General features: G+C 35.6%; 1 protein-coding gene across 1 annotated transcript in view; it reads right to left on the bottom strand.

Moving 5' to 3' along the window:
* The window catches only part of LOC109112648 (otoferlin-like), a 55,120-nt gene that overhangs the window by 36,764 nt on the left and 2,886 nt on the right, over nucleotides 1-15,470 (bottom strand). The window contains exons 2-3 of the mRNA XM_042746531.1: nucleotides 15,346-15,404; nucleotides 3,995-4,083 (exon numbers count right to left, since the gene is read on the bottom strand). Of these exons, the coding sequence (XP_042602465.1) occupies nucleotides 3,995-4,083; nucleotides 15,346-15,404 (148 nt within the window). The remainder of the gene's footprint in view (nucleotides 1-3,994; nucleotides 4,084-15,345; nucleotides 15,405-15,470) is intronic.

Here is a 15,470-nt window from a genome sequence, read left to right as displayed (position 1 = left end):
TTAGAGAATCCAAAAGGTTGTGAGTTCGAGTCTCGGGCCGGCAGGGATTGTTGGTAGGAGGAGTGAATGTACAGCGCTCTCTCCACCTTCAATACCACGACTGAGGTACCCTTGAGCAAGGCACCGAACCCCCAACTGCTCCCCGGGCGCCGCAGCATAAATGCCTGCCCACTGCTCCGGGCGTGTGTGTTCACTGCTGTGTGTGTGCACTTTGGATGGGTTAAATGCAGAGCACGAATTCCGAGTATGGGTCACCATACTTGGCTGTATGTCACGTCACTTATGAGTACAACTGTATATGGCCTAAAATAACCCTAAACCCTATAAGGAAGCCCATATGGGAAAGAAAAAAAAGTAAATCAATTAAACTTTATAAAAAAAAAAAAAAAAAAAAAACACACACACACTCCAGTCTTACCAAGAGTAGTGGTCTTAAGGGATTTACGTACAAGGCCTTCAGCTTGAACACCTTTAAAATCAAGCTGCTATCCAGTTCCTGACCTTCACTTAAGGTCTAATGAGCTTGTATGGGATACATCCCATTAATATTTCCAAACTGCACACAATTAAAACCAGTGGTACTAATAAACCCTTAAATAATACATCACGCAGTAAAACATTTACAATAACTAACATCTTTAAAAAAAAAAAAAAAAAAAAAACATTTACCTTAAATCATGTGGCACTTTTTCTTTGATTTTTCTTAAAAACCGTTCTATCCCATGCTTTTGGAAATTCAAACGCATTTAATATGTGTCCAATCTCATGCAAGTGCTGTTTTTTCTTTTGCTTTACTACTACATTATCGTCAGGAGAGGTCAACAGAATAACATCCTTATTAAAAGTCCGATGGTATTGTGTCCTTGGCCTGTAAAAACAAACACAGTTTAACAAAAAGCAAACTTTAACCACATTTAAATTGCTTGACATCCTTAATTCTGAAAATGGCAAAGCTCACTATTAAAAACTGTGGACTTAGTTGGGAACACATTTTATATTTTTTAACTATAGAGACAGGACATTTTATTCTCTCTTTCTGTGTGTGTGTAATTTGCATAGCGTTTGCAGCTATTTCACGAAGATTGCAAAGAAGTTAAATTCTCACCTTTTTCTAGATCGAGACTGCCAATTAACTTACTGCTGGCAAGTGTGATATGGTCCGTGAACTTTGCCGGGCGGATAATGTTGACATCGTTTGCGTGTTATTGATGCTTTTGTATACCAGGGGTAGAAGGCCGAAACAAAGTGCGCAATTCAGATTGTGTTTCTGACTGCAGTTGAGCAGGCAACACATTCGATTCAACTGAATTGGTAATTGATCTTATAATAGTGGGCGAAGAAAGACCATTTCGCAAAATGCTAATTGCTTCAGTTGTACCACGATGCCTGTCCATGATTGCAAATGCGGTATATAGACAGGTTACTTCCGTTCACGCTTAAACGACTTCCTTTTACACTGAAATGCCTTCCTTTTACACTGAAATGCCTTCCGTTTACACTGAAATGCCTTCCGTTTACACTTAAATGCCTTCCGTTTAAACTGAAAAGTTCACGCACATCTACATATGAAATCACTTGCATATATATATGTACACAAATAAAGCACGTGTCTTTCTTATCTGAACTGTATACGTTAGTAAAAGTTATTTTTTATGTATGCGCGAGTGTTTTATGGATGTATATGCGCGCATCGAGTTTACATTTTTGTGCGAGTGTTTAATAGGTGTATATGCACGGATCAAGTTTATATGTATATGCGAGTATTTGCAGTTTGTATGCAGTGAGTTTATATGTATGTGCGAGTGTGTGTAGGTGTATATGCATGGATCAAGTTTATATGTATATGCGAGTATGTGCAGTTGTGTTTGTATGCAGCGAGTTTATATGTATGCGAGAGTGTGTGTAGGTGTATATGCATGGATCGAGCTTATACATATATGCGAGTGTCTTTTGGTGTATGCACGCGTCAAGTTTATATGTATACGCAAGTTATTCACAAGTGTGTATGCATTCATTGTTAACATTATATGTATTGGTATCGATTTCATATTAGTGTGCATGTGTATTTAATATATGTATTTGTGAACATCCAGTAGTATGCATGTATATGTGAGTAATGTATAGGTGTATATGCACGTGTTTTATACATGTATTCATAAGCGAAGTTTGATTTAAATCCTACGCGGCGCCTCATAGATGTCTGTGAACTCAAAACAATGCGCTGACCATTGATTGCAAACCATAATTAAAAGAACTTAATAGTCATGGTAGATTTTTCTACTGACAGTTGTTGATTTAGTTAGTCACGTATAGATGCAGCCAGACTGGTTGAAATGGAACTGACTTAGATTAGAACAGACATCAGACTCGCTCACAAGCAAGCGCAATAGAGGATCTGTTAACACCTCTGCAACCTAACATCTCAGCTCAATCTAGAATCTGATGTATTCTAGTGAAACGGCAGGATGTTAACCATATATACACCCGCATAAACCTACACACACTGACACCTGCATCAGCAGGAGTGTCACACTCTTCGGGACACTTTCAGTGAAGAACAGACTGTCAGCCTATCCTCCACCTCTAGAGGAAGACAGTGGATGGAAACACATCACAGCACTCTTTCAGAAAAAGAGCAGTGAGGGAAAAACTTAGAGTGAATACTGACAGGTACAAGTGCAGAAAAAACACTGCACTGCATCCCATTAAGCTTCTAGAAAAAACTATAACCGGTACCTATAGGGTGGATCTCTATCCTGTGCCTGCTCTCTCATTTATAATATCTCATAAATGTTATAAAGTGTAAATTAGAATGGCTTTTTTACTGCCACTCTTCTAATAAAAAAACGAATAAAACATTATATTAATATTAGAACATCTTATTAATTTATTTATAAATGTGAAGAGAAACATTCAAATCATTGTTTAGAAAAATTTTTAAATCTAAAATTCTGTACTGTATTTTGCAGTTCTGAAAAAAATAAAGTCAGATTTGTGAGATATAAACTCTATATATAACCTATATATCTCACAATTATGATTTTTTTTCTCAGAATTGTGAGTATATTTCTTGCAATTGTGACTTTTTTTCTCAGAATTGTGTTTATATCTCACAATTTTGACTTTTTAACACGCAATTGCAAGTTATTAAGTCAGAATTGTGAGATATAAATTTGCAATTTTGAGAACATATCAATCTTTTTCCCCCTCAGAATTGGACTTTATAACTCGCAATTCTGAGAAAAAAAGTCAGAATTGTAAGTTCTAAACTCACATTTGCAAAAAAAAAAAAAAAAAGTCAGAATTGAGAGTTTTTATCATGCAATTCTAAGAAAAAAAGAGATGTAAACTCGCAACCACAAGAAAAATGTCAAAACTGTGAGATAAAAATTCTCAATTACATTTTTTATTCAGTGGCAGAAATAGGCTTCCATAAAGGAGGGATAAACACTTATAATACTTATGACACTTATAATATATAATACTATAATAGTTGGTGGTACATTTTTTTAAAATACCATAAATGTTTTATAGTGCAAAGCCTGCAGTAGGAATTGCGGCATGTCAAATTGTCAACACTGCAAAAGGACTGTCAAAATAGCACGATTATGAACACCAGCATTAGAAAGAGTTCAGCAATTATGAGTTATGAGGTCCATCATGGAGATAACAAAGACTTGCAAAACAAACAAGCCTTAGTTTGTCTAAGAGAATATTTAAATAACAGGTGCTTGTGTTGCTGGAGTTTGTTTGGAGACCACAGGGTGAAGCCATGAATGTCAATTACTTGAATTAAATGGAAATGTATTTTGGGCTTTGTTTTATAGCCTTGCTTCACTCAACATCGTGTTCAGATTTATTTGAGACTGCAATGATTCTTGTACATGTCTTGATTTGATTGTACTTTCTAAACATATACTCTTAAAGAGAAGTGTGTCAATAAATCTTTTTTAGATGATCTGATGTTGCATATCAAATTATTGAATTCTTATACCTGTTAGTGAAGACTTTGCTGTAATTAAACACTTGAATCTCCAACATCTCGTCACCATCCACTTGACTCCCGATTGGCCAACGGAATGCCTGGAAAACAAACCAAACAAAAATCAATCTGTTCAATCTGTTTAAACAGACTATAGACTTTTCCATGCTAATTATCCACATTATATTGGAATAACATAAAATCCAAAAGAGCTCTAGCCCCCTACCACACTATTATGCTATAATTTCTTATTATATCAAACCAAAACTAGACAATTATCTGAATCATTAATGGCACTCAAATAAAACCCTAATCTAGTGTCCTGCAAGAAATCATCAACAACACAACAGGAAATCAGCAGCTGAATGTTATCAATACTGTGCCATGCTTGGGGATCTAAAGAAGCTTGTTTACTCCTCAGAGTGCAAAGGTAATTGTGAGATAAAGTTTAAAATAACAAATGGTAATATTGTGACATATAAAGTTGCGAATGTGAAATGTTATGCTGTTTTAAACAGGCATCCATAAAGAACAGAATTTAATGTAACTGTTTTTTTCTATCATGACCAAGCTTCAATATAGTCACTTGCGATTTACTTTTTATTAACATGCCAAAATGTATTATGGATTTCAGTGTGAATATTATAATAGCATTTATATTGAAGAATGACCCACTTGCATTCCCTTTCAAACTAATTGTTACAATCTGTGACACTGCAGGAGTCTTTTCTGCCTCTAGGGCTCTTAACAGTGGGATGATGCATTAGATCCCAGAACATGGACTCCCATCTGGCACACTGATCTATACAGACAAACGGGCTGCCCTGAGGGCTGCTGAGGCGTTCTGTTTCACTGCGATTATGGAGAACAGCGGTACTCCACTGCCAGGCTGTTGGACCACAATGTTTCTTGCCAAATAAATCAGTGCAGCGCTGAGACAGGCCAGGATGCTCTGACTATGTGTGGTTCAAAAAGTCACAGAGGCCAAATGCAGGTGAATGCGGTTGTCACTTCTGTTTAATCCTGTTTTGAACACAGAGTTGGGTTATTTACAGGAGTGACAGCGGCATTCGACAGGCAAATTAAGTCTTGAAAAATTCAAGAAGTTATAATGTCATGTCTACAGGACACATAGTTGTTAATGGCGCTATTAAAAGCTTATCAGAGATGTTTGTTTCTCTTCTTCTAGTATGCTGTAAACAAATAATATGGAAAAGACATACAGTACATGTCTACAGTACAAGACTCATTTGACCTACCTTCAATTAAATGATATTTAATAATAAATTTAAGGAGTTACACAAGACATATTTGTTAAATAATAACTATTAGGGAAACAGAATTACATTTAAAATGGACTTCTCATGTAATAATTCTCCAGTCTTCAGTGTCACATGATCCTTCAGAAATCATTTTGTTATGCTGACGTGGAACCCAAGAAACATTCCTTTGTATTATTACAGTAATAAGTTGTGTAATTAGTTGTGCTGATTTATATTTTTGTGCAAAATTAGATTTTTTTCAGGATTCTTTGATAAATAGATAAATAGTTAAAATGAATTTTTTAACATTATAAATGTCTTTTACTTTTGATCAACTGAACGTATCCTTGCTGAATTAAAGTATTAATTTCAAATTACCTTAATACTTCCAACTAAGAAAACAATTCAACAGTAATATTTACATGTTTATCAAAAACTTTCCACCATGCACGCAACCAGAGACGCTAGAGAAAAACAAGTCTGCAGTAGGTCCAATGCCTATTTCCTTCTCTTTTTTAAAAAGCAAACAGACAGTAACCCTATAACAAAGAGCAGGGGGGAACAAATATGAAAGTAAATACACCATAATAAGGCCACTAGTTTCATCAGTATGCAGAAATTATTAGATAATTTGATCTAAAATTGAACTCCTGGTCTAGAAGGCTACATGACAGTGAATGAAACTGCACCATGTGTACATTTTAACCTCAGAAATATTGTGCAAAAAGGAGACTTACATCCAGCTGTGCATAAAGATACACATATGTATCTTTAAATCAAAAAAAAAGGGAAAATTACAGGTTTACAATAGAGTGTAAGCAAAAAGTAAGCAAATGAGGCTTACACAATGAAATAACATATTTAAGAATCTAAATGAAACTTAATGGAAAAAAATATATATTTGTTGAGCTTGGTTGTTGACAATGGGTTGCTGCTACACAAACACCAGTACACACACAAAAGCGAACTTCTGTCAACAGGACACCCACAGTCTTTAATTCCAAACACATTAGGATCATTTTTCTATTTGAATGTTATGGGTTCTCATCACAGTATGAGCAGTTAATGCGATGAGAGACATGATTCGCACTAGAGAGTGAGAGATGCGTACCAGATGCAAACACAGGACTACAACTGAACATTTTATAACAATGAAGGGAAAAATGGAAACATGGGAGAAGTCATATGGCATGCATTGACACTGTGAAGTCATGTCAAACATGAAAGGCTGCAGAGAGGATGTGTGTGAGATTTACTAGAGGTCTCAAACCGCCTCCATTTGCACTCGAGCAGCTGCAAAGTCTGCAGCACAGGTCTATATGCTAAATCTGCAGAGAGGAGTCGCTGATGGAGTACTGCAGGAATTGTGTGCTTTGCTTAGCTTCATGGTCTGAGCCAAATACCCACGGGGTAAAGTCCAGCCAAGCGCTATGAGGATTTTCCCCACAAATCCCTCAGCTCCAGTGCAGCATCTATATTCACTCCCACAGAGGGTGTAAAATATGGAGAAGAATAAACAATAGGAGATGGAGTTGCTCATTAGAGAGAAAGGAATAACTGGCAGTGAGAGCTTATTTTAAACTCACTCACCTCTACAATCCCCCGTGTACGTTTGGCCTTTAGTACATTTATTAGAAAGCTTGAGGTGAGAGGAGGTTCTGAGAGTACGGGGCAAGAATTAAGAAAATGAAGAGTCGAGATAGGGGTCATCTCTTTAACCTGCTTCATGCTCCCTGTGGATCTAAAAAAATCTGAAAGCTATTAGAAAGCTGCAAAAAGTCATATGCTTTAAACAAATGCCAATTATCACACAAGCATACCATTAGGAATTAAAAGCATTTTGTGAGATGTTCAATCATATTTAAAATTATCTGATGGGATGTTAAAGCTCAGCACAATTACAAATTAATAGTGATGCAAAATATATTTTAGGATGGTAATTTACTAAAAATAATCTTTAAAAATTTTATAACCTTGTTAAATGTAATCTTCAGCAAATCTTATTTTATTGTGATGCTTAATGCATTTGTAAAACGTTTTATTTTTTTATTTTTTATTTTTTACATTTATTTATACAAAATAGTTCCAAATTTTAACATTTGCCATTTTTCGAGTATTGACCATAACATGAAAATAACTATTGACATATTGCTATCAGCCAGAATCTCTATACATGTATATGGTTCATCCCTATTAATGAACAACCAAAATATTGTGTGAAAATGTAAACAGCTGTGCATAATTAACTTTGCCACCAATAATTACAGACAATGTTATTACAACAAATCTGTGTCAGGTTGCAATCAACCCTTTACAATAATTAATAATACCCTCAAAAATGCTGCTGGCTATGAACAGAACTGATTAGACGGAATTACAGTGACTGTGCCCATAGATACAAATCAGATGAGGGAAATTTCTCAATTATCTTTGTGGATGATAAGGCTACTGATTAAAAAAATTATCTGCAGCTCAGAGATATTTTTGTAACAGCATTTGTAAGAAGGCTGCATTCATCAACACAAAGATGTACCGCTAGCTCATAGTTCCCCACCATGACTAATTTACCCAGGAAATAAAAATTAATTGGACAAAAATAGCATGACACATTCTCTCACATAATGTTCTAAGCATAAGCTTCACCACATCTTGTTATATTCATGGTTAAACAGGAAATATGGTATGAAAAAAACTTCAAATTCAATATATCATCAAAAAAGTTTTTAATTATATAAATTTGCTTATAAAATGATGTTGTTTTAAGGATGTTTAGATGATGTTTATGGAAAACGATGATTAAGAAAATTACTGCAATGTGTAGAAAATTGTAGTAAATTGCAATGCCTGAAATGCAGTCAGATTATGTGACGATCACTTCCCAAGTTTGTACATAAAACCTTTAAGAAATAAAAATAAAGTTTAGGACAGGTTATGGAATAATCCAGTTTGAAACATTTTTCTGTCAATGAAAAAAAGACTTATCTGCCCATCCTGGTGCTAGAAGGTTTGAGCTCAGTGTCTTGTTTGACTGGACTCTATTTCACTGGAGATAACTCTGAGAAATTGAATACATTCTCAATCTTTCCTCATCTCTCACTCTATTTATTTCCCCCTGGGATACACTGCAGACTCACACAAACCAGAGAAACATGTTACAAATGGATTTTTCACAGATTCTAAACCCCATATATTTATATTAAGCAGTGTTTATATTGTGAACAGACTCATAATAAGCTATAAATAATAAATCTGTAAGGGATAATATACAGGTAGCTATTCAACAAGTAAATAAATGAATTACATTTTTATTTGATTATGAATATTTGATAATTTTACCTGTTTTTTACAAAAAAAAAAAAAAGATTGCAAAGTACAAAACAATCAGCCTAGCAACAAGACAAACACTACACTGATATATATATACATCCATGTTTATATATCAATATATATATAATATATATATATATATATATATATATATATATATATATATATATATATATATATATATCATCCATGTTTATATATCATCCATGGAAACTTCCCATTTCACTAAAGGTTCAATATAGTGGAAAAGGTCTTTTAGAATTTTAAAATGTTCTATACACTAAAAAATGGTGATTTTAAGCACTGTTTACTGAAAGGTTCTTTGGGGAACTCAAAATAGCTCTTGACTTTCTGTGTGAAAACGCTCTTTTGGAAACGTTATTTTTGCGTTGGACAGTCACTCCAAACTATACCATTAATCCAAACAATTATAAGTAGGTCAGAGGAGACAATTGAAGTTACAACTGAATTCAAAAATCCGAGACTACACTAGAACCAAGTCTGAAGTAGTTAATATAAATGCTAAATATGAATGATTGATCAAATTGCAAAGACCAAAGGTGCATCCCAAATCACGTACTTATGCATTATTCTATTTTTTAGTATGAATAGTGCGAGTAGTGCGTTCACACTGAAAATTCCAAAAAGAAAAAGTGCACTTTAAATACCCGGATGATGCACTTAAACAACCGAAATGAAGTGTGGAATGTTGGACACTTTATGCACTCTACTGTCGCAGCTTTAATTACGCAGCGGAGCGGGAGGGGCTACTAGACTCCAATTATGAATCACAAAATAACCTTATATAATCCATACACTACAGGGTTGAGTACATAGTGCATAAGTACATAGTGTATGAGTGCTTAGTGTATAGTGCATCATTTGGGACGCAGCTCAAGAATCCATTTGAGCTTTGAATAATAATCAAAAACACACAGATTACTTCACTTAAAAACATGCACCGTGGTTTTATCATCAACCTCCGTCCTATTTTACCTGCTTGCATTTAATTTCTCCCACCAATGGATCTCTTATATAAGCTGTGAACCGATGACTTCTCTGCTCCAGTGATGAAGACATGAGGTGATTTGAGTTTGCAATTCAGCTCTAAGAAACTAAGAGCCGCCTCACCATTTAAATGCATGGAGAGTGAATTATTCAATGGCAAAGGATCACACGCTTTGACATGCCACATCTCCCTCCCCCTCACTTCTTTTCTTTCTTTTTGTCTGTGATTCAGATAATGGAAAGATGCAAGAACTATTTCAGTGAAATCAATGTCTCACTATTAGGTACAAAATGTGCACTGGTTCTAACATCAAACCGCATCTCTAATCGGCCTGCTCAGTCAAGCCCCCTGGTGTTTTTCTTTCTCGTTCTCGCTTGCCCTTCCACTTTTCCTTCTCCTCCTCTCCTACATGTTTATCTCTTTCTCACATACTATATGGTTTAATCACTTCTCGCAATTTGAGTTATTTGAGCTTAATTTCTTAGCTCTTATGTTCAGATTTATCTTCCAACCTCTGTAATGTTTCATTCTGCCACATGAAGAAGCTTTCTGACATTAATACAGCAAGTTAAAGCACTTCTTATTTCAGAATCCCAGTGTGCAGCCAACTCTTAGGAACATTTCAGCTAATTAAGCTTATTAAAAACAGATTGTTTTGATTTACTGCAGTAATCTGAAATGACTGAATGTGGCCATTACTTCTGCGCTCTTCCCTTTCTACACCATATGGCCTCACAGTGTGTGATTTCTCCTGCAGCACCTCAAACATCTCACCCTCTGCAGACTTCTCTAGGTGACCTCACTCACTTCTGAGTCACAGCTAGCTCAAATCTTTTCCTTTGCCATTAAATCTCTCAGGCATCATAAGAAATGGAAACATGCATTTAGATGCATGTATGTTGTTTTACAAATTCTAAAGACAAGGGGCAGTCATGTTAGACTTTACCAGAAGCCAGCAGCACTGTAGTATGAATGTATGCAGATTGTGTACTGTGTGACAATAAGGGAGTTACATGCCAAATCCTAGCCTGTTTTGAACATACTTAAAAAAAAATCATCAGAACTTTTGTTCATTTATTTGTCTAAAACACATTCCTACAAGAATGTTTTACATCAATGGTTCTCAACTGGCACACAAAATTGTTGTGATTGGATCACAGATACCAGAGAAAAACAATGCTAAAGCAAATAAATAATTAAAATGCAACTAATCATACATGTGCACAGATGGCATAGAAAAATAAATACGATCATTTACCTTTAAAAATGGAGAAGACAATCAGAACCAGTTGAGAATCACTGCTCTCCTGCTCAATAAATTCAGTTCACAGGTGGAATTTAATTTGTCAATTTTTCATTAGTGATCTAAATTGAAGGATTATCATTTCTGTGCACAACATTTGTTCACGCTCCAAATTAAAAACACAGCATCTAATGTGAAATGTCAAAATTTCACATTTCAGAGAAATGTCAGCATGACGCATGTAGTTTAAAACTGTTGGAAAGCTGAACAGAAAGAATAATTAGACTGACAAAAGAGAAAGATTAGTGCAATTTGGTGCGTCATTGGGCCAATTGGGAGAATGATCATATTAGATTAGATCTGCTGGTCATGATGAGACAATTCCCAATCAGTATAATGAGAAAGCAACTCTAATTTCTTCATTGAGACACTGATGCAGTGTGATAGGCATAGCTGAAGTTTTGTGATGGACATGAACTATGGGGGATAGCTTTACATGTTTCAGCAATAACAAGCTCCAGCAGAGAGTGTTTGATTATACAGTTAAATGCATGGGGGAGTAATAGGGCGGGGAAAATTTAGTTTGTCAGTCTTCACATGTGAACATCCTTAAATGCATATGCATGCATTAATACAAAGAGCAGCAGTAGTGCTTATAATAGCATCTTTATGATCTTTCGCAGACACATTTTTAAACAAAAACAGATTTAGGGACAAGCATTCGTTTTTTAACCTACTTTTATTGTCTTTGGTTATATGATGAATTCCTGTGCAAATATGTCATCACTTCAAGTATTCACTCATTAGCATTCATAGAAACTGCATTTCACTAGGCCCATATTTTAGTCCTGGTATAGTTTTACATTTATTGTTTTATGCACCCCCACAGCCCCATTAGTGAAGTTCAAGTACCCTTTCTTCAAAACAAAACCAGAAATATGTTCCTTCACTCATATTAAAGAAGTTTGAAGAAACATTAACTATTAAATTAAAAAATAATTGACACTGTGAAAGAAAAACAGCTCACCACACTTTTTCTTTTTCTGTATTTAATAAGACATCCGAGCTTGTTTGTCTTCTACAAGGACCAATCCCAGAGAAACTTTCTCTGAAAGACCTAACAGAACATTCATTTATAAATAAAATCCAGATGGCATGTTTATATCATCGACCAATAAGTCAAATCAATTCCATGTACCGTGGAATATAAATAGCATAGAAGCTCATGACTGAAATATCTCCCACAAGCGAATACATTGACATTTTTACAAATTTTAATGCCAAGTTATGATTTACAGGTGAAAAGACTAACAAGTCTACCAAAGTGAAGTCAACATATTTCCAACCATTCCTTGAAAGCTGTTTAAGAACTACCTGGCTTTCGTATTCCCCTGGTTTTAGACATTACAAGATTGGAAAGAAATTGCCAGCCGCAAAGGATTCAGCAAAGTCTTTCTCCATCAATCCCTCTCTTTTTCTTTTACATTTGCCATTAAACTGCTAAAATACAAGCAATAGAAACTGTACACATCCAAACAGGATATTGTATCCACTGAAGTTTCATCCACCACCAGAAAAGCCTTAAACAGCGTGAGTGCCAAACGTTCACATCAGCTGCTGTTAACAACAGAGTTTCTTGCTGGACTCCTGCAGATAAAATCAATGTTTTAAAGACAGGCACTCCCGCAGAGGTGATGTAAAGGAGGGCAATTTTGCACATAGCTGCAGCAAGCCTCTGCTTTGAACCATGTCTGTCCATCACAGTCAACATCAGGTTGCAGGCCTAAAGTAGTGTGCAACAGCACTGCAATAATAAGCCACACAGCACTAAGAAGTGTTTAGATCAGTGGTTCTCAAACCTGTCCTGGAGTACCCCCTGCCCTACACATTTTGTATGTGTCCCTCAATTATCACACCTGATTCAACTCATCAGCTCATTAGTGGAGAATGCAAGACCTGAAGTGGCTGTGTCAGATATAGGGAGACATACAAAACGTGCAGTGCTGGGGGTACTTCATGGAGAGGTTTGAGAACCCTGGTTTAGATGTTATTTACTGTGTATTACATTAAAAAAGAAACCAAAGATTGAGTGGAGAAAACACAGCATTTTACTAGAGCAAGACATTTCCGGTTAAATTATGTACAAATGATGTATGTTTTGTCTTTGTCAGCGTCTGTGAGCTTGTTGAAAATAAAATAATAATTGCTCATGCATAAACAAGATCTGAGTCCATTCTGATTCAAATGAATAGTCTATTTGAGAGTGTACAATGAGTACAGCTGGCTAGAGTCCTGAAAGGTGTACTCAGCTGCATATAGCAGGATTAGAAAACAAGGATTAAAAACTGCTGTTTGCTCGTACTGAGATAGTAAGACTGAGAAAACAAGTGATGGGATACATGACAGAATGAGAGAAGCAGAATTTCATTCTTTCATTCGTATGTTAGTAGAGATGTAGGGAAAATTCGCTTAAAAGAACAGTGCACCCAAAGATTCAAATTCTGTAATCATTTACTCACCCTCTTTTTTGTTTCATGAGACTTTCATTTACCTTCAAAACATATACAGTATATTAATGACACCTGAAAGACTTCTGTCCTAACATTGAAAGTCCACAAAACCAAAACTTTAATGCATCAAAATGTACAAAAAACAACAACAACAACAACAACAACAAAAAAAAAAAAAACAAACAAAACAAAAAACATTGCATTAAGCAATAGATCTGGAATGACATGAATATTCTGACAATTTTCAGTTTTGGGTAAACTATCCTTTTTAACCTGTGCACAAATGTGCATACTTCTTGCTTAGTAGACTGTGACATAATATGAAAGTATGGGAATTTAGATGTATTGTTTTAGTTCTTGGTTTACTGAAGGAATTACGGAAAATGGGTAAAAGCACAAACATGAACCCACAAAATCTGTGCTAAACGCAATTTATGCAGCACAAAAAACTTGTTTGTTGGTTCTATGTTGTGCAGATGCAGCAAACTAATCTAGAATCTGGCATGTAGATATTTTGTATCGCCCATTTACAATGCAAACCATGCTCAACTACACAGTGTCATTGATCTTCAAATGATGAATAAAAGCTGTCATGATCAATAGAAAATGTACACAAAAATCTCTTTTAAATAAAGTCTGTTTACTTTCTGTTTATGTCCTGCTTTCGGTAAATGTCAGTGTTAGGTACATTAAAAGCCATGTTACTTCTGATGAATATGAAACCTGATCATGCCTGCCTGATAAACCTGAATGGAAAAACAATGCTGGTGCCAAACACAAACATGCTTTTAAATAAAAGAGTAAATAGAAAGAGAGAACAAAAGTGAGAGCAACAGCATCTCCTACAGTAAGAGAAGTGTTGTCTGAACTGTCTTGTGGGGTTTGGTATGAAATCTGTGATGTAATCATAAGTGGCGAGTGGGTTCAGTAGATTTGAAGTGTGTAACAGCCCTCTCTAACCGCCCAGTAATGATTAAACTATTACCACAAAACTATGAGTGAGAGACTGAAAGGAAATGAAGAGGCTGGAGTTCAACCAGAAAGATCATGGGGCTTACATGGAAGCAACATAAAAACTAATTATGTTTCCCGGCCCGCTCAGCAGAAAAAATGTCAACTTTATTCTTCCACATTTAAATAATCTCAAATAATTATTATTTTTGTTTTGTTTATTGCTTTACTCACTAAGAGTCTCTCTCTCTTCTTATCTTACTGTACACACAGTGGAAACACCGCCTTCACTATTAACATAGACAAAAGACCAATCAGCAAGAAAGGAAGCAGGACTTCGTTTTTTAAATAGAATCAAAAGAGCATTTTTTTAATGCTTGCTGGAAACCAAAAACACCAACAACCCCCTCCAAAGATGAGATGAGGCTAACACTAGTGTGGGAGTCCCCATCACGACTGACAGCAAAAACATACTTGAATTTCTGCCTACTATGAGGATATAATTTTTTTTTTTTTTTTTTTTACAGCAAGTTATTATTACTGCAAATAAAAACCTCTTTATTGGTACAAGATCAGAAAATATGTGTGGGGGGGAAACACACATCCTCAAGTCATATTCACATTATGATTTACAGTATAACTGAGAAAGTAACAAAGCTTTTCTTGCTATTGACCTATCAAATTTAAGTATGAGACTTGGACCTGCAGGGATATTTCAGAGTAAAGAAAGTCATCATTCAAAGAACTGTATGAGCCTATTAGAAATTTAGCTGGTTTATCCACAAGCTTATTGCCACTTCATACTGCTGCGTTGCTTGCCAGAGGGTCTGTGCAAATAGCATTAATAGGATTCAGTGGGGCTAAATGTGATGTGTTTGGTCACGGTTGAGCGGGTTGATTGCTCGAGTGATTCCTTCACCACATCCTCTCTCGGGGAGAGAGAAATCAAATTTGTAGTGTATATATATTTCGCCGCTCTGAGGTCGACAGTGTTAGTGTCACGCTTAAACATTCTTGAGTCAGAAGCCGAAGCTGGAGAGATAGCAGGGGGAAATACTGACCTGCTCAAACCGAGCTTCATCCTCGCAGTTTTCCAGCACCCGGGAGAAGAAGGAGAGACCTGTATGGAGAAAAACAAAGCTAAAGGTCAATATGCTGCATAGCATCAAAGCAGCGTTATATATAA

The sequence above is a fragment of the Cyprinus carpio genome, chromosome B20 (assembly GCF_018340385.1).
Source record: "Cyprinus carpio isolate SPL01 chromosome B20, ASM1834038v1, whole genome shotgun sequence".
Lineage (NCBI taxonomy): Eukaryota > Metazoa > Chordata > Actinopteri > Cypriniformes > Cyprinidae > Cyprinus > Cyprinus carpio.
The sequence above is the reverse complement of the archived record's forward strand: the minus strand, read 5'-3'. Positions and strand labels throughout refer to the sequence as shown.